This window comes from Gekko japonicus, unplaced genomic scaffold (assembly GCF_001447785.1).
Source record: "Gekko japonicus isolate JY-2015 unplaced genomic scaffold, Gekko_japonicus_V1.1 scaffold22, whole genome shotgun sequence".
Lineage (NCBI taxonomy): Eukaryota > Metazoa > Chordata > Lepidosauria > Squamata > Gekkonidae > Gekko > Gekko japonicus.
The window spans coordinates 2443393-2462800 of NW_015175971.1; the positions used below are offsets into that span (position 1 = coordinate 2443393).

The following is a 19408-nucleotide window of genomic DNA, read 5'->3' on the forward strand; positions in this document are numbered from 1 at the left end:
CAGGGGTGGCAGGTAAAATCCTACCCCTTGGCTCCAAGCCCTCCTGGGGCCCTTTGTTCCAGGAGGAGCAAAAACGGGAGGCCAGTGAGTGACATTGCATGACATCACTTCCGGCTGTACCTGGAAGTGACACCATGATGCTCTAGGACAGGGAGGGTCAAGCTGATTTGTTACACAGGCCAGATCTGACCTTTGTTGGGCCGGGCCATGTGTGCCATAAAATGTAATGCCAGGTACAGGAGATATCTATATACTAATAGCCAAGGCGCCCCCTGCATGCGAATATCTAAATTCGCACATTGGGGGCACTTAGGGAGCAGAGAGATTTTCCTGCACACTTGGGGCACTCCCTAGGTGTGCAGAAAAATCTGAAAAGTTTAAAAAAACTATACAGGGGATACTTAAATCCCCCCCCCCCAAGTAAGAGCGTTCTCTGTGCAGTTCCCTGGGAACTGTCCTGCTGGTGCCGCTGGTGCCATGGGGGGAGGGAGAAGGCTTGGCAGGTCGGCAGCTGTGAGCTGCTCAGGCCTTGCCACCAGTGCCGGGGGGCGGGGGGAGAACGCTTGGTGGGCCTGGTGGCCTGCCTGCTGGGCTCACTTACTGCTGCTGCTTCCTCCTCCTGTGGAGCTCCTTCTGCTTCTGCAGGCTGGGAGCTGTGGTGAATGCTCCCCCCGCGAGTATCGCGGGTTCCACTTTTTGTAAACTTTATAAAGGACAGAGGCAAACCCAATTAACAATATTTTTTTTTACTCAAAATACAAACATGCTTTAAACATTTACAGTATTTTCTTGAAGTATCTCCCTGATGCCCACCCTCCCACTTCCACCACCCATTGGTCATTAGCACTGGGACACTATACAGGGACATAATGCACAGCCTCAGTCATCTGGTAATAAAGGTAATGGCCAGTTGCTCATGGGTCGGATAAGAGCCCTGGATGGGCCGGTTCTGGCCCACGGGCCACATGTTTGACACCCCTGCTCTAGGATTTCCCCAGCTCTCTGTGGTGTTCACCATAGAGATCAGGGAATTCATACTTCATTGTGACATCACTTCCGGGTACAACCAAAAGTGACAACAGAATACAGCTCGGGCTCTTTTTGTAGCAGGAACTCCTTTGCATATTAGGCGACACACCCCTAATGTAGCCAATCCTCCAAGAGCTTACAGTAGCCCCTGTAAGAAGAGCTCTGTAAGCTCTTGGAGGATTGGCTACATTAGGGGTGTGTCGCCTAATATGCAAAGGACCTCCTGCTACAAAAAGAGCTCTGGCCCCCTCCATTGAGGTTTGGAGAAGAGTTTGGCAGGATGAAAGTAAACCTATACAGGCCAGTTTAGCGTGCTGGTAAGAAAGTGGCCAGAGTCGTACCTCCTGCCTTCTGCTCAAAGCCTCCCAAGAGACAGGATTTCAGTGAGAAATTTAAGCTGCTTTCACCCCTGTGGAAATGACCACGCAGACTGATATACTGGGGTCAGAAATACCTCCTTGATTTCCATTTGATAGGGGACATCCACTGGTCTCTGCCTGATCTGCCTGCCGGGTGGGACGAACCCTGCTCTCAGCAACATAATATGAGAACCTAAGAGAAGCCAGTGCTGGATCAGGCCAATGGCCCATCCAGTCCAACACTCTGTCACACAGTGGCCCAAAATACCAGGTGCCATCAGGAGGTGCAGCAGTGGGGCCAGGACACTAGAAGCCCTCCCACTCTTGCCCCCCCCAAGCACCAAGAAGACAGTGCATCCCTTGCCCCAGACTGAGAGCTCCTTTCTATAACTTGTGGCTAATAACCACTGATGGACCTCTGCTCCAGATGCTTATCTAATTCCCTCTTGAAGCTGTCCATGCTTTAAACAAAGGACATAATATGGTGGGCCATGGGCGGGGCCAGCGATGATCATTGATACCTGCTATACATTTGGTAATGCAAGGCACAGCTATACACAACTACATTTATGGAGAGATCCCAAGATTTTTAATTTTTAAAAAACCTGACATTCCACAGGTACACCAATAGTTTCGATGGCCATTGTTTTTGATCCATCCGTTAAGGGGTATGTCATCGTATATGGTCCAAAAGGTTCCCCTATGCCTGGCATAAGCCCTTTTCAACCCTCTTTTCAGCCCCTCTAGGGGAGGGGCTGTGGCTAAGGGGTGAGCATCGATTTGACATGGTCTCAAGCTCAACCCCCTGCATCTCCTTCTTTGGAGGTTTTGAAGCAGAGGCTTGATGGCCATCGGACAGCAATGCCGATTGTGTGAACGAGGGCAGATCACGAGAGGGAGGGCAGGAAGGGTTGCGTCAATGCTTACTTTTCGTGGCCCTTTCTTACATGCCCAGGGAAATGCTGATCGCCACAATGGTGTCAGGAAGCAATTTTTCTCCAGACCAGTTTGGCTGGGGAACCTGGAGGTTTTTGCCATCTTCTGGCCATGGAGCAGGGGTCACTGGGTGTGTATGTGTGTGGGGGGAGGTATTTGTGAATTTCCTGCAATTGTGCAGGGGGGTGGACGAGATCACCCTGGAGGTCCCTTCCAACTCTGCGATTCTATCTCTGTTTAAAAATATCAGGCAGCAGGTGATATGAAAGACCTCCACTTGAGACCCTGCAGGGACGCTACTGATCAGAGCCGACAATACTAACCTTTATGGACCGGGGGTCTGATTCGCTATAAGGCAACTTCGTATGTTGATCTGCAGTTACTATGATTTTGGCACTCTAATGTTCTATATGGGAAACTGTTCTACTCACCATCCTCTTGCTTCACGTAGTCACCGTTTTATATGAACGGGGAAACATAAGCATTTTCCAGTGTCAGTATGCAAGAATGCATATCCATACAGCCAGTTTGGTATAGTGGTTAAGTGCGCGGACTCTAATCTGGGAGAGCTGGATTTGGTTCCCCCACTCCTCCACTTGCACCTGCTGGATGACCTTGGGCAAGCCGTAGCTCTGATAAGAGCTGTCCTTGAAAAAGAGCAGTTACTGTCAGAGCTCTCTCAGCCCCACCTACCTCACAGGGTGTCTGTTGTGGGGAGGGGAAGGGAAAGGAGTTTGTAAGCCGCTCTGTGACACCTTTGGGTAGTGAAGGGCGGGATATAAATCCAATCTCTTCTCTCTCTTAAGTATCTGGGAATTAGGTGCATTGCACCCCAAATGGCAACCAGGAGTATTGAGGATTGCGCAAAGCGCCACTTCCCCTTATGCACAGGCAGAGCACCAAAATCATGACTTCAAAAAAGATCCAAAAGCTCAATTCACCGAGCAACCAATTTGAAAACCAAAACCAAACACAGCCCTCTCTTTTTCTTAAACAAAATTCATCCTTTTTATTTCGTAATAGAGATTATAAATAAACTGAAAGTGTGCATGCAGTCAACTGCATAATATACAAGCGATATCTATGATAATAACTGTTTTCTTTGGCAGACCAGATACCAGCTGGACATGCAATAAACCAACATATCAAAATCCATTTTATTCTGTGTGTTCAAGTCATATTGAATGGAAGTGAAAATATATATGTCTATATATTTACTTTATATATATATACACACACACATATATAAATGCACACATTATATATGTGTGCCTCTCTTTGTGTGTATATGTGTGTGCGGCTGTGCACGCTCATCTTGCGGTATACGCCTAGTATACGTATATAAAGAGAAATAGGCATCATGTTATATTAAAAGTGGATTTCGTCTTTTTCTGATTCGGGTGATTCGGGCCTTGAGACGCTAAAAATATCCTGACAAGGTATTTGGGGCGGTAGCTGCAGAGGTAAGTGGGACTGAGGGGAAGGTGTCTGGGACGTGTTCCTCTCAGACAGTATTTTTAAAATCTCTGCCACCTGCTTCTCCAGGACGGCCATCCGGCTGCTGAGCAGCTGGATATCGTCTTTGAGTTCGTGTTTCACTTCCTGGAGGGTGGTTTGTAAGGCCTGTTCGGGGATGGGGTAGAAGGGGTGCTTTGCGTCAGCTTGGATGGGGCTGTGTTCCAGGGGGCTGCGGTTCTCACCGGCTTTGTCCAAACGAAGGTCACTTTTAGTTATCCCGCTGTCGCAAGAGTCCGTTTTCCTCAGAGGATTTTTGGTCATGTCGCTCTCCGAGTCGACGCCCTTGGGGTCGTCAGACAACAACCCCATCGACTCGGCCTTGGTGACGTTATTCCAGTCCTCCTTTTTCTCCTCTGGGGCCGCCATGTTGTTTTTTAACCGAAGCCACCCTTTCCCATTGCCGTTTTTCATCCTTACAGGGCTGGTCACCTTGAGGCATCTGGATTCGCTGTTGCTGTTCGGCTTGAGCTCCATGGCTTCCCGATTGTTCTGTTTGATGACCTCGGTGGTCTTCACGTAAGACAGCGACGTCTGGATGGGGGTGATCTGAGACACCGTGACCACACTCGTGCCAGTGATGGCGGCCCCATTCGGCATGGTCCGCGTCTCCACTTGGAGGGTGTTCCTCTCCGGGTCAATTATTGTCACCCCTTGGTTTCGCATTTCCTTCTGCTGCTTGAATTTCTGGAAGAGTTTTCTCACGGGGTGGTCCACCGGGATGCTCAAGGTCACTTCGTTCTTCTGCCGAAGGCGCTCCTCCTCCTCTTTTTTGACATCGCTGATTTTTCGGAAGATAATCTGCAAGAAAGAAAAATCCGACACGTAGTAAGAAGCGAAATGAAAATTGGAGGGGGGGGGAGAGGGAAGTGAATACTTTCAGAGTGTGACAAAACATGACAGACCTAGAGAGACTAACGCCTCCCATGTCTCTTTGATGCAATTTTCTTTGAAATTGAATCCAAAGATAAGTTGACCAAGACAACTTTTGATAATAGAGACAGATATCAAAATTCCATTTGGTCCTTGTTCGCGGCCTGTATTACTACCCAACTGCATGTACTTCATTGTTATTCACTGTGGTACAGTATTTCCCATAGGATCCAGTCAGGACATATTTCACAATGTGGTGGGAACAACATGAATATACAGAAAAGAGATTATTCAAGGGAAGCTAAGAAACCGGAAGATATTACAGAGCGAAGCAGAAACCCTCTTGTTGCTGCCTCTGAATATCATGTTATATGTCTATTCGTACACGATCTATCACATTTTTATTCCACCTTTGTTCCCAGGAAGCCCAGGGTATTGTACGAGGTTCTCTCCTCCTCTGTTTTATCTTTAGAACAACCCTTTGAGGGAGATGAGGCTGAGTGTGTGTGACTGGCCCAAGGTCCCCTTGGAAGCTTCATGCCTTTGTGGGGGATTTGAACCCGCGTCTCCCCAGTCCCATGTTGCTTCCACATGGATGGTTTGCTCCAGTTTCACATCCAAACTTGAATAGTTTTTGTTCCAAGCATTCGCACAACATCATACCCTAATCATCACCCTTTTCTGGGGTTTCCTCAGTTTTGCTCCGTTCTTTCCCAAACCTGGACTCGTATTATCTTTTAAGGAAGATCACGGTCAAAGCATCTTTGCATGCTGTTTGGATGGGACGATGTGCATTTCCAAAGGCCCCATCCGCGTGGCTGCCACTTTGCGTGCCTCAAAACCCTCATGGGTAACATTTCCCACGGTGTCATCAGAGGACTTTTCTCAAACTTAAGAATTGCTTTTTCTTTTCTTTTTTCTCACTGTCAAGTCATAGCCGACTGGAAGAAGAAGAAACATCAGTAAAAACATTGCCAGCACCAAGCAAGAACCACCGTGGAAAAAAGCTAAGAAGAAAAGAAGACCCAGGGGGTGCCTGGGTAAGGAATTCACCTCCCCTGTCTATGTGCCCCTAGGTTAGAAAAACTGTACAAACTATGTAAATCGCCCCGAGTCTATGGAAAGGGGCAGTATAGAAATCCAATGTGTAATGTGTAATGTAAAAAGAAGAAGAAGAAGAAGAAGAAGAAGAAGAAGAAGAAGAAGAAGAAGAAGAGATTGGATTTATACCTTGCCCTTCACTTGCATTCTCAGAGTGGCTTACAAACTCCTTTCCCTTCCCCTCCCCACAACATGCACCCTGTGAGGTAGGTAGGGCTGAGAGAGCTCTGAGAGAACTGCTCTTTCAAGGACAGCTCTGACAGAACTATGGCTTGCCCAAGGTCATCCAGCAGCTGCAAGTGGAGGAGTGGAGAATCAAACCTGGTTCTCCCAGATTAGAGACTGCACACTTAACCACTACACCAAAATAGAGACCCCGTATGGTTTCAGGGCAAGAGATATTCAGAGGCAGTTTGCCATTGCCTGCCTCTGCATAGCAACTTTGGACTTCTATGGTCGTCTCCCATCCAAGTATGAACCAGGGCTAAAGCGGCTTAGTTTCTGAGATCTGGTGCAATCAGGCTAGTCTGTCATGGCAATTGCTAAACTCGCTATAGAAGAAGAAGAAGAAGAAGAGATTGGATTTATACCCCGCCCTTCACTTGGAGTCTCAGAGCGGTTTACAAACTCCTTTCCCTCCCCCTCCCCACAACAGACACCCTGTGAGGTGGGTGGGGCTGAGAGAACTCTGACACAAACTGCTCTTTTTCAAGGACAGCTGTGCCAGAGCTTGTGACTGACCCAAGGTCACATCAGCAGGTGCAAGTGGAGGAGTGGGGAATCAAACCCGGTTCTCCCAGATTAGAGTCCGCACACTTAACCACTACACCAAACTGGCTCTCACTGGCTAGCACTACAACATAACCATTTATTGCCCTGATTGGTTAGTTCTTCTGAATTCCCAGATTTCAGACCACCACACGAATAAGTGGGTTCTAGATCAAATCAAACCTGAACTCTCCGTAGACTAAATTGAGACTACTGTACTTCGGACACATTATCAGAAGACTCACTTGAAAAAGGCAATAATACTAGGAAAAGTTGAAGGCAGCAGGAAAAGAGCTAGACCAACATGAGATGGGTTGGCTCAACAAAGGAAGTTTTCAAGATGTGGGCAAGGCTGTTAACGATAAGGCACTTTGGACTCATTATAACACCATATAAAGGAGCTGCAGTGGCTCAAGTGGTTAAGACGCTGAACTGCAGGCTATGGAAGGTCGGTAGTTCAGCAGTTCGAGACCCGAGTGTGCCGCATGACGGAGTGAGCTCCCGTCTCTAGTTCCAGTTCCTGCCAACCTAGCAGTTCGAAAGCAAGACATTGCAAGTAGATAAATAGGTACCACTTTGGTGGGAAGGGAACAGCGTTCCGTGCGCCTCGGTCTTTAGTCATGCCGGCCACATGACCACGGAAACATCTTCGGACAGCGCTGGCTCTTCAGCTTTGAAACGGAGATGAGCACCGCAACCCTAGAGTCGGACTTGGCTGGCTTTCGAGCAAGGGAACCTTTACCTTTACCTTTTATAACACCATCTGGATGGAACAGTGTTGCCCTGCAAAGATCCCACCCTGTTGTTAGTCCCTCATGGGGGACATATTCCTTGCTGTGGCACTTGGAGGGCTTTTGGGGGGATTATAAAGGACCCGTTCTTATAATGCTCATCTCAAAGTCCTCCCTCCCAAGTTTACTATAACAGTACGATAGTCAACTAACTAATGTCTCCATCCATTTTTGTTGTGTCTTTGTGTTGTGCCATCAAGTTGCTTTTGACTTAGGTAGACACTATGAACGAATGACCTTTAAATGGTGCTCCTGCCGATCAGCTGGAGAGTCCTTTTAATGTCACAGGAGGAGAGGGCAGGGGAAAGGAGGGGGAGAGGGGCAGCAGCTGTTGTGGGGCGTACGTCACACTTGGGGGGGGCAGAGCCCCCAAATGCCCCAGCATAGCTACGGGCCTGATAGACAGCAGTCACACACTTAAAAGATTGGGGTAAATTCTTGGGTGGAGGGCTTTTCTCCACACAATCATTGGCTCGACGAGCTATCACTCTAGCCCCCGAGCTCCGCCTACTGTCCTGCCCTGTGTTGAGCTGCATTGCTATTTCAGTGACGGTCCATGTGTGTGAATTGGCATCTGTGTTGTAAATAATCACTGCAAGTTGTGTCATCCCCCTTATCCTCTTTTTTAGTCAGCCATAGATGGTCATGTGCAAGTCTCTGCCACCTCCTTTCTACCTAGGGTTGCCAACTCCAGGTTAGGAAATACCTGGAGATTGAGGGCGTAGTCTGGACTTCGCTGAATTTCACAGATGGTTCAAATGAATGAGAGCCAGTTTGGTGTCGTGGTTAAGTACGCAGACTCTAATCTGGGAGAACCGGGTTTGATTCCCCACTCCTCCACTTGCACCTGGCTGGATGACCTTGGGCAAGCCGTATTTCTGGCACAGCTGTTCTCGAAAAAGAGCAGTTTCTGTCAAGAGCTCTCTCAGCCCCACCTACCTCACAGGGTGTCTGTTGTGGGGAGGGGAAGGGAAAGGAGCTTGTAAGCCGCTCTAAGACTCCCTTTGGGTAGTGAAGGGCGGAGTATAAATCCAATCTTTTCTTCTTCTTCTTCTTCTTCTTCTTCTTCTTCTTCTTCTTCTTCTTCTTCTTCTTCTTCTTCTTCTTCTTCTTCTTCTTCTTCTTCTTCTTCTTCTGTGGTAGTCAAACGGCAGCCCGTTATTTATACATCTCCTGTTCAGACTTAGTCTTTCTGCGTGCGTATCCAGAAGGCCAGAGTGATTTCTACAGAACCGAGCTGCCAGTTGCAATGTGTGTGTGTGTGTGTGTGTTTGACACTCTGAGAGTTAATCCAGAAAATCAACTCGGTGATCAAAGCTCCCTTTGGCATCATTAAAAGAAAAAGAAAAATGCTTTCAAACACAGTAAGCATCTGATTGCCGAGCCAGAGTTAATGCAGCTGTTTAAAGCAATTCTGAACCTTCAACATGTTCATTAGAATGGAGCTGAAAAGGCAGCAGGAGAGGAAACCAGCCCGATACTTTTATCTCCCCACTATGACCCAAATACAGGGACATGTATCTTCCTTTACGAGCTGTGCTTGCCCTCGTTCGACTCCTGTGTTCTGCGGTGCCCGCAGCAGGGGGCAGCCTATAACATTTTTAATTATATGTCACCCCCCCTCTCGTCGCCAGCTGGCACTCCGGGCGCATTACAAAACGTAATAAGGTACGCAGCGGTCCTGGGGCTTAAAGACAATATTAAAAACCACATCAAAAATATGATGCTTTTTTTTTTTAAGGATAAGTGGGAAGGGGAGAGGCTATAACACACCTGGAATACCAAACGGGGTTTGAGAATTAACCAATAAAGTGTACTTCCCATCAGAGTAAACCATTGTGAGCTGGATGGACCAATGGGCTGACTTGGTATAAGGTCGACCTACATAGAGGCAGATGCCTCTATATATATATCCGGCAGTAAAGAGCCCAGGGGGCGGGCACATGCAACAAGCCCCGCCCCCTGCTCAGAGCAAGAAGCAGCCAGGTTAGTTGCAGAGCTCGCCCCTGACCCCTGGGTCCAAAACAGTCCAGTGGCACCTTTAAGACCAAGTTTTATTCAGGTACAAGCTCTCCCTCCTCTGCGAGGACAGATATACACGTTCCCCCTCCCAATGGCTAGCAATCCAAAACAGTCCAGTGGAGCCTGAGCAGTGGGTGTTGCCTTCTGACACACTTCCAGTGATGTCAGGGGGCGTGGCATATGCAAATAAGTTATGCTAATGAGTTATGCTAATGAGCTCCTGCACCTCTTTTTGTATGAAATGATCCCTGTATGTATGTATGTATTTATGTATGTATGTATGAACGGTTAACTTCCATTTCAATGTATCTGAGGAAGGGTGCATGCATATGAAAGCTCATACCTCAAATAAACTTTTGTTGGTCTTAAAGAGGCCACTGCACTCAAATTTTGGTATAAGGTGTCATTCTATGTTCTACCTGTTGGGTTCTAAGGGGGACAAATGTGTCCCAGCTCATCTTTAATCTCGTTGCCTTCCACCCCTTTCCCCGTGAGACTTATTTTTTGTTTTTTTTAAAAAAAATTCTCTAAGTCATACTCCCAAGGAAAACTTTGTTTGAATTTTTTTTTGAAATGTCACGTCAGCACTGATAGAGATCAGCGTCTGTGAAATGATGACGGTCCCTAATCCTTGACAGCTGATGCTCTATGAGAAATAGGATGAGGGTTTTTTTGTTACCAGAGCAAAGTTAAAAGGATAGGACAAGCCCCTGTCATTCCTTTCTTTCTCCTCCTGGGAAATATGGACGCCCACACAGAGAGTGACATTTGTAAACCTGGGGGTTGGATTTAAGAAGTTCAGGCCCGAGGGAAACTCGCGGGAAAACAACCCAAGTACAGGCCTTCTCCAGGGAAATGGAAACACGCTCCCTTGCATGGTGAGAGCGGCTGTCATTATTCAGTGTCAGAATTCATTTTCTTTTTTTTGGGGGGGGGATAGAACACAAGCACTCTTCCTGTCTCGAGACTGTGGGTTTAAGACTAATGGTTATTGTTGCAGTACGTTTAAGACCTTGAGTGGTCTGGGACCTACGTATCTTTGGGACTCCTCTGATATATCCCCAGGAGAGTGCTACGCTCTGCTGAGAGCAATTTGCTGGTGATCCCTGGCCCTAAAGATATCTGGCTATCCTCGACCAGAGCCAGCGCTTTTTTGGACCTGGCTCTGACCTGGTGGAATTCTCTGACAACTTCCAGCAAGGCCCTGCGCAGACCCAGCTGAGCTCTGAGCAGGAGCAGGAGACAGAGCTGCTAGAGGGGTGAGTGTGTTTTTACTTGCTTTCAGCTGAGGGGATTCAGCTGAGGATATTGTGTGGGAGGACTGTATTTGGGAGTGTGTGAAAGTGATTAGAGTTGTTGCAGAGTCCTGGCTGCTTGAGAGAGGGAGAGGAAGGGGCATTGTTGGGCTGTGATTGACTGTAATTCAGTATTTAAGAAAACACCTTGCCAGAGGCACGAGCCTCTGAAACACATAAATACAAAGGGTTTTAAAAGGGGAATTATATTTACTTATTTTAAAAGAATTATGAAGCCAGAATGCCAGCAGGGGGTTGGGGGCTATCCAGTGTTTTGCACAGAGTTTCACATGTATGACTATCTGCCCACTGGACAGAAGTCTTGGGTGTGTGCTCGGTGCAAGGAGCTCCTGGTTCTCAGGGAACGTGTTTGCTCCCTTGAGGCCAAGGTGGCTGACCTGGAGAAGCAGAGACAGTCAGTTAGGCACAAAGAAAAGACTCTCGGGGACTTATTAGATATGTCCCACTCTGGATCTGGCAGCCCTGCCGCTGTCAGGGAGCATGAGGGTCAAGGAGAAACAGGGCACCGTGCTGAGGATAAGGGGAATGTGCCCTCAGAAGGGACCTGTTCCCCAGCTGGTGAGCGGGTATCCTTTCGCACCAAGGAACCATCCCTGGGCAGGGTGGGAGGGGGGCTCTTGGTAGTTGGTGATTCAATCCTTAGGCAGGTAGACAGCTGGGTGGCGAACCCACATACTGACCATATGGTGACTTGCCTGCCTGGTGCGAAGGTAGCGGACATTACGCGTGTTTTAGATAGGCTGGTAAATAGTGCTGGGGAGGAGCCAGTGGTCGTGGTGCATGTCAGCACCAACTATGTGGGGAAATGCAGTTGTGAGGTCCTGGAGGAGAAATTTAGGTTGCTGGGCAGGAAACTTAGGTCCAGGACCTCCAAGGTAGCTTTCTCAGAAGTGCTACCTGTTCCACGCGCAGGGCTGGAGAGACAGGCACAGATCAGGAGTCTCAATACATGGATGAGACAATGGTGTATGGGGGAAGGTTTCAAGTTTGTTAGGCACTGGGATGCTTTTTGGAACAAGAGGGAACTGTACAGGCAAGACGGTCTCCACTTGTCCCGAGAAGGAACCAGGCTGCTGGTGCTTAAAATCAAAAAGGTGGCAGAGCAGTTTTTAAACTGAATATTGGGGGAAAGCCGGCAGGAGATGAAAAGTCTCTGGTTCGGGTTGGCTCATCTCACAGAGATGAGGGGGCACCTGTTGCTTTTCTACAGGGAGGTGGATTGAAATTGTCCATTGAGACCTACTGCAACCCCAGCAAGGGGCTTTCAAGGCAAGTGATTAAGCAGAGGTGGTTGGCCATGGCCTTCCTCCGCAGAGTCTTCTTTGGTGGTCTCCCTCCGAAGTACTGACCCTGCTTAGCTTCTGAGATCTGACAAGTCTGGGCTATACTATGCCGCCTTCCCTCCCTAACATGGATTATACTGGAAGGTTATTTTAGGGGATGGTCGGAAAGGGAGAAAGGTGGGCAATGCTTCTAGTGAAGGTTAAGTAAAGGTTAACTGACTGTCAGCCCTGGAAAGTGAAGAGCTCTCTTTATCTCTGACCAAGGGACAGTCAAGATAACAGTAATGTGAGATTCTCCCGAGCTGTTATCTTAACCCTAATCTTTCTCTCCTATCTCTCTAGGGCAAGGCAAGGTAACTCTATGCGGACTTTAACTCATCCTCAAGTACCATCTTCAGCAAACCTATAAATAAAGAATGAGTGTAGCCAAGTGGGAGTCTATGGCTTGGATCCCAGCCGCATCAGCCTTAGCTCCTTCGATGGGATGGACTTTCCGTCGGCAGAGGGGAAGGAGCGGAAGCGAACCTGGAAGTGAAAATGGCCCTGGAGGAAGTCAAGCTGAGCGACTCTGGCAGCGCTACAAGCTGCACTCGGCCGACAGTGGGCATTCGATCACCCACTGCATCAGCCCCCCCGAACTGGAAGCAGTGCTGGAGGAGACACCAACTGCCATGGCTGATGAGGATGATCGGGGGCCTGGAGACCAAGCCCTGTGAGGAAAGGCTGAGGGACTTGGGAAGGTTCCGTCTGGAGAAGAGGAGGTTGAGGAGGGACAGGATTGCCCTCTTTAGGTATTTGAAGGGCTGTCACTCAGAGGAGGGCAGGGAGCTGTTCCTGTTGGCAGCAGAGGAGAGGACTCGAAGTAATGGGTTTAAATTAAGGGCGGGAAGGTACTGGCTGGATATTAGGAAAAAACTTTTTGATAGTAAGGGTAGTTCAGCAGTGGATTGGGCTTCCTCGGGAGGTGGTGAGCTCCCCCTCCATGGCAGTCTTGAAGCAGCAGCTGGACAAACCCTTGTCAGGGATGCTCTAGTCTGATCCTGCATTGATCCTGCATTGATCAGGGGGCTGGACTAGATGGCTGTGTGGCCCCTCCCAACTCTGTGATGTTATGATTCTATGAAGGGTCCGGGCATACTAGCCCCTGAGACTTGGGCAAAATTGGTTGTGCTTCCTCCTGGTCAACAGTGGCTCCCTGGGGCTGTGGCCCACTGGGAAATTCCCCCTGTAAGTTAAATGGCCAGTCCATCCCTGGAAAGATGGGATGTCCCATTGGAGCCACCAACCTGAAGAAGTGGGATTTCAAACACTATACCAAAAACAATGGTCTAGAGACCTAAATCTTGAATTAACAGAAGAAGATTGGGACGCAATATGGAATGCTCCGAGTCAAATATCAAAAATCCTAACAGTAAATCGTCAAGTATTTAAAATACTGGTTAGATGGCAAGTTTAACCTACATCACGACATAAAATAAATCCCGAATACTTTCCAAGATGCACAAAACAATGTGGACTTTTAGCAGATTACTTACACTGCGGGTGGTCATGTAAATCGACACAATTTTTTTTGGAAAGAAATAACTATGGAAATTAAAAATATGATATCTGTGCAAATACCTTTACAACCCGAAGTGATATTGTTGGAAAGGTGGGATACAAACCAAGTGACGCCAAGACAAAGAGAAACAGTATCGTTGTTGCTAACAACAGCAAAATCACTGATAGCAATAGAATGGATAGGGGAAAAAACCCTCCCACGGTTCAACCATGGCTTATAAAGATATGGGACTATTTTATTTTGAGTAAACTGTCATTTAATTTATATAAAAACTCTGCTACACAATATGAGAAAAAAGTTGTATCCGTTTGGTACCCAATCATAAGTTACTTAATGGAAAAAGAGATACTTCCGAGAACAGTTCTTAGACAGTTAAGTTTTAAGATTTAAAGAAAAGGGTAAAAAATATTATAAATGTTTGACTCAGGTTGTAATGACATAAAAGAAGGGAAGACTTGATGTAATTAAGCTATTGATGATCTCCTCTCTTGGGTTTTTAGGTAGTAGTGGGTTTCTTTACTTTATCCTGTATATGTAGCCCCCCTCCCCTTTTTCCTGTATTAGTTTTGTAGTGTTATAAAAAATAATAAAAAATCCCCTCCGGGGGCTCAAAAAAGAAAAAGAGATACTTCCAAAGGACACTCCGTACCATAATATGATTTACTTTTGTAAATGTTAATTGGAAATTGTTTATTGTATGTGTTGGTTATGTTGTACATATTAAAAATTATTATTAATAATAGTAAAAATGAAGAAGTGGGATTTCAGTGGCGGGGGCAAAGAAACCACACAGAGAGATTGAGGAAGTGAACTCGTTGGCCTCAAACATGATGCCACTTCTGTTGCTGAGGATGCAAGCCTGTGTGGCTAGGTCTATATGCTGCAATGTTGCAGGGAGGGGTGTGCCTTTGGACGTTCTCAGAACCACTCCTGCTCCCTCTGCTGTGTAGGAAGAAGAGCAGTAGACCGCCAATGTTCCCTCTAAGCTGTGGAGTCTTGTGAGCAAAAATTCTACTTTGTGAGCTACTGGTATTAAAGTTGTCAGCAGGTGATTTGGCTGCTGCATAAATTAGTTTGCTCTGGAGCCCTCCTTCCTGAGCTAAGACAAAAACGTGTGAGCCGGAGGCTAAAAAACTGTGAGCTAGCTCACACTAACTCAGCTTAGAGGGAACACTGGAGACCGCAACCAGGCTGCCTGCTGCTGCAGGACTCCAGCTGAAATACCTCCCTTCTCTCCCCCCCTTTTGCCGTCAAGTCACAGCTGACTTAGATGGGCGCTTTCACACACACTAAATAACGCACTTTCAACCCACTTTCAATGCACCCTGCAACTGGATTTTGCTGTGTGAAATGGCAAAACCCACTTTCAAACGGTCACTGAAGTGGACTGAAACGGCAATATTTTGCATGTGTGGAAGCATGTGGTTTCTCCGTAGGGTTTCCAAGGCAAGAGATGCTGAGAGGTGAGGTGAAAGACGAGGAAGAAGGAGGAGCGTCGGGTTCAAAATACAACCTGAGAGGGAAAAGTGGGAAAAACTCTAAAGCTTAAAAACTGCTATTTTTCTTTTTTCATTGGACTTTACTTTGGAAGAACAAACTGATACCAGAAGGACAATACTAACATACTAATTGCTTTGGCTAAAACTACTAGAAGAAAAGAAGAAGCTTCAATGAGGAAGAAAAATAAAAATAAAAATGTGGATTCTCTGATTGGACTATAAAAAATTTAACAGACTAACGTATTATTAATACCACTCACTCTTTTCTTTGTCCCTCTTTATACCCTTCCTTATTTCTAACTTTTAGCGAAATATCTCCCCTTTTTAGGGGAGCGAATAAAGCTTTTTCAAAATAAAAAAAGAGAGATGCTGAGAGGTGGTTTGTCATGGCCTGCCTCTTGTGTCGCAACCCTGGACTTCTCTGGTGGTCTCTCATCCAAGTAATAACCAGGGCCGAGCCTGCTTAGCTTCTAAGACCTGACGGGATTGGGCTAGCCTGGGCTATCCAGCCAGTAAGGAATCTGCATGCCCCCCCCAAGCAACCTGATATCCCCAAACCCAGAAAAGAGCCCCCGAATCAATTTATGAAGTGATATCAACTTTCCAGAAACTTTGTGGAAATGGTAATAACACCTTTTTTGAAATACTGAAACAAAATGAAAACCTTCACCCCTATGTGCATACCCCTAACTGTAGGTTCAACTCTCATACCTGCCCTGAACATTTTAGGTGGTCCTAGACAAGTCATTCTCTTTCAGCCTTGCTTGGGTTAGACTGGGAAGCCAAAATGGGCTTGGAAAAGGGCATCAACCTGAGGTTGCCGGAGAAGGAAAAGCCGGACTTCTAGCATTTCTCCTTATCATGCAGCTATTAATAGTACTGGAACTTCTGCAGGAAATAAATTGGTATCTCGAAGACTCTGACCGATTCCCCACAAGCAGCTATGCCGCCCTCGCTCTTCTGTTTCCTCCGCTTGCATCGGTCAATTTCACACTATTAGCTGCGTGGCCGCATTTTGACCCGCAGCTCCCCCCAATTTCCCCCGCGTCTTCTCGATCTCAAAAAAACAAGGATCGAGAAGGCGCGGGGGAAATCGGGGGGAGCTGCGGGTCAAAATGCGGCTGCGCAGCGAATAGTGTGAAATTGACCAATGCAACTGAGGCAAACGGAAGAGCGAGGGCAGCACGGCTGCTTGTGGAGAGTTGGTCTCTGTCTACACCAAAAACATATCAATTTTATACCACTTCACCTGTCATGGAATTCTGAGTTGTTTGGTTTGTCCATTCGTGATTCCAAGCGTGTCCCTCTCAGTACTACAATTCCCAGCATTCTCTAGGAAGAACTATTAAACCAGCTTTTAGTCCTTGGTGTGGATAATGCATATTACGTTCCCAAATCTATGGGAATATCTTTTTCTGGAAGGATGACAACAAGCCAAATGTACGGAATCAGTGTAAAACCGGGGACAACATCTGTAGGCAGTTATTTTAACTAAGAGCTTATTTTCAAAGTTTTCATTTTACATCCCCCTTTGGTTCAAAGAATTAAACCGGATTTTTAAAGTAAGGAAACGCTGAGACGCTTTAAGATAAGAAAAAACCCCAAACGCCAATTACGGTGGTAAACTCTGAGGGCTGGAACGACACTAAGCGCGCCCGCAATATACCAAGCAGTTAGCAAACAAAAACACTCGTTGGACGAAAAAAACTAATCCTCATTATATAACGCAGTCTATAAATACGCTCATCAAAAGTGAGCATGCAGAAGGACCTGGGCATTGAAGTTGTCCAAATGAAGCAACTCTTGCACATAATTCGTTATGTAAAACTATTTACCAAAAAAACACAGGCGGAAAATTGCCAGCGAGTGGATTAAGTAATGATAAAGGGATTTGAAAGCTTCTAATAAAAGTTGTCAGGGAGCACAGATGTGTGTCTGTGTGTGTGTGGGGGGGAATTCTCCAATAGTTTTTTTTTAATTACATCATCCAACATTCATTGCTTCTCCCCACTTCTGAATACTTTAATTCTGTGTGCGTATGTGTGTCTGTGTGTAAAGTGCCATCAGGTCGCAGCCGATTTGTGGCGATCCCAACAAGGGGCTTTCAAGGCGAGTGAGAAGCAGAGGTGGTTTGCCATGGCCTTCCTCTGCAGAGTCTTCCTTGGTGGTCTCTTTTTCAAGTCCTGACCCCCTTAGCTTCTGAGATCTGGAGATCAGGTTTATGCCATGCCACCTTCCCTCATACTTTAATTCTGAACATGTCCGTCCCTCCCCAAAAGCAAAGGATGGAAGGAGGAGGAGGAGGAGGAGAAGTAGAAGAAGAGGTTTTATACCCCGCCCTTCACTACCCGAAGGAGTCTCAGGGTGGCTTACAATCACCTTCCCTTCCTCTCCCCACAACAGACACCCTGTGGAGTAGGTGGGGCTGAGAGAGCTCTGAGTAGATAAATTGGGTACCTGCCTTAGATGGCAGGGGGCACCCTTCCCCTTCCGGGGGGCTGGACGAGCACTGGAAGCGAGACGAGGCGGAGAACAACGGCATCGGCGGCAAGCATGGCGACCGGGCGAAAACATCGTAGCAGTCCAGACGTCGGCGGCGATGGGCAGAGCCAGGTGACGCAAGGAGAGCGTGAGGCGCAGGCGTGGGTGGAGCCGCGATGGACTGAGCCGAAGCCGCGCCGATGCGCACCGGGCGCAGAATGGAGCCGCCGACCATAGCCGACGCCAAGGACAAGCAAAGAGGAGAAGGAGGAAAGTTGGAGGGAGCCGAGCCAGCAATGGGCCGAGATGCCGAACTAAGATCAAGAAGAACAACAGCGCCATCTACAGGTTGCTGGTAGGGCAGTCCCCACCCCAATTCAGATGTGGCCATAGTTAGGGATAACAGAGTAACTGTAAGCCGCTCAGAGACCCCTAGGGGGTTCAAGCGGGGTAGAAGCCGAAAGTAATAAATAAATAAATAAATAAATAAATAAATAAATAAATAAATGAGAGAGCTGTGTGGTCACCCAGCCGACTTCATGTGGAGGAGCAGGAATCAACCCTGGTTCTCCAGATTAGAGACCTGCCACTTAACCGCTACGCATGGTCTGGTTAATTCCCAACTCCTGCTTTCAACTACTACAGCTGCCTTAATGCTCTATGTACCTGCGAGTTGGCTTTCGATTTGTCACGGTCGCTTTCCAGAGCACTATCTCATGGGAATGTTTTTGGATAGTGTCATGGTATGGACGTCAACCTATGTAAAGGGCGCATGTCATTGGCGCGTCAAACATCAGCTTCTGGTGCTTTTTAAAAATCAGTCCCCAAGAACATCTCTCAGCTCATTCCAGTAGCTGGAAGTCTCAGGATGGATAACCCAAAACAAAAAACAAAAAACAACCATTTCTTTCTTGCAATTAAAATACTGTAGGCTTTTTATCCTTTTCCAGCAGTATCACTTTGATTTGCAAGTCGGCCCTTCAAGACAAAGGTTCCCGTCTCTTAAATTGCCTCCCAAGAAATTCAGCATAATCCCCCTGTCCTAGAAGCTGCATCTGGCTATTAAAATGGCATTGTTAAATCTCATGGGGGTTAGCGGTTGAGAGGTAGAGAGAGAGAACCCTTTCCGGCTGTCGAAGTAGCTGACAACTAGTTAATCTCCGGAATCAGAACGCCTTGCTAAACGCCTGCAATCTTTCGGGCTGGAATTTTGCCTGGAAAGGAGATTTCGGGGGGTTAAGTCTTCCTCTATCCGCTTGAGAGGAACGGTAGAGGATCAAGGTCCTTTTCGCATTTTTGCGTGTGTGCAAAGTGCCGTTAGGTTGCAGCTGATTTATGGCAACCCAAGAGGGTTTTGGCAAATCTAGTCGTGCCCCATCTGCCCCTTATTCACCACAAGATGTTTTCAATGGTTTTGCACGTGTGTTCTGCTTGGTTTTAATTGCTTTAATGATGTGGGTTTTTTTGTTTGGTTTTAATGTTGTTTTTTAAGGCACGTTTCTATTATGTATGTTTTTAATCTGTTAGCTGCCTTGGTAACTCTGATGAGGGCAGAAAGGCATGGTATACATTTTGTAAATGCAATTACTGCTACTACTATTTCTGTTACCAACAGCAATAACAAAAATAATAATCTGGTACAATGGTTGCTGTTAAAGTTGATACCTGTTTTTGGCAACAACTGAATCCCGAAGGCAAAAAAAAACCCCAGAACAAACAGGAATGTAAAAGAAACACACACATTTGGAACACCAGCCACACAACTGTACAAAATGCAAACGCTCGTGGGAAGAACATACAAAAACAAAAACGAAGCAAAAAGGAGCCTATTTGTACAGAGTTGTCAAATTATTTCTCACCATCTAAAATGACAC

General features: G+C 46.9%; 1 protein-coding gene across 1 annotated transcript in view; it reads right to left on the reverse strand.

Moving 5' to 3' along the window:
* Nucleotides 1-3692: 3692 nt before the first annotated feature.
* KCNH5 (potassium channel, voltage gated eag related subfamily H, member 5) overlaps nt 3693-19408 on the reverse strand; it is a 353468-nt gene continuing 337752 nt past the window's right edge. Inside the window, exon 11 of the mRNA XM_015426065.1 lies at nt 3693-4640. Within this exon, the coding sequence (XP_015281551.1) occupies nt 3693-4640 (948 nt within the window). The remainder of the gene's footprint in view (nt 4641-19408) is intronic.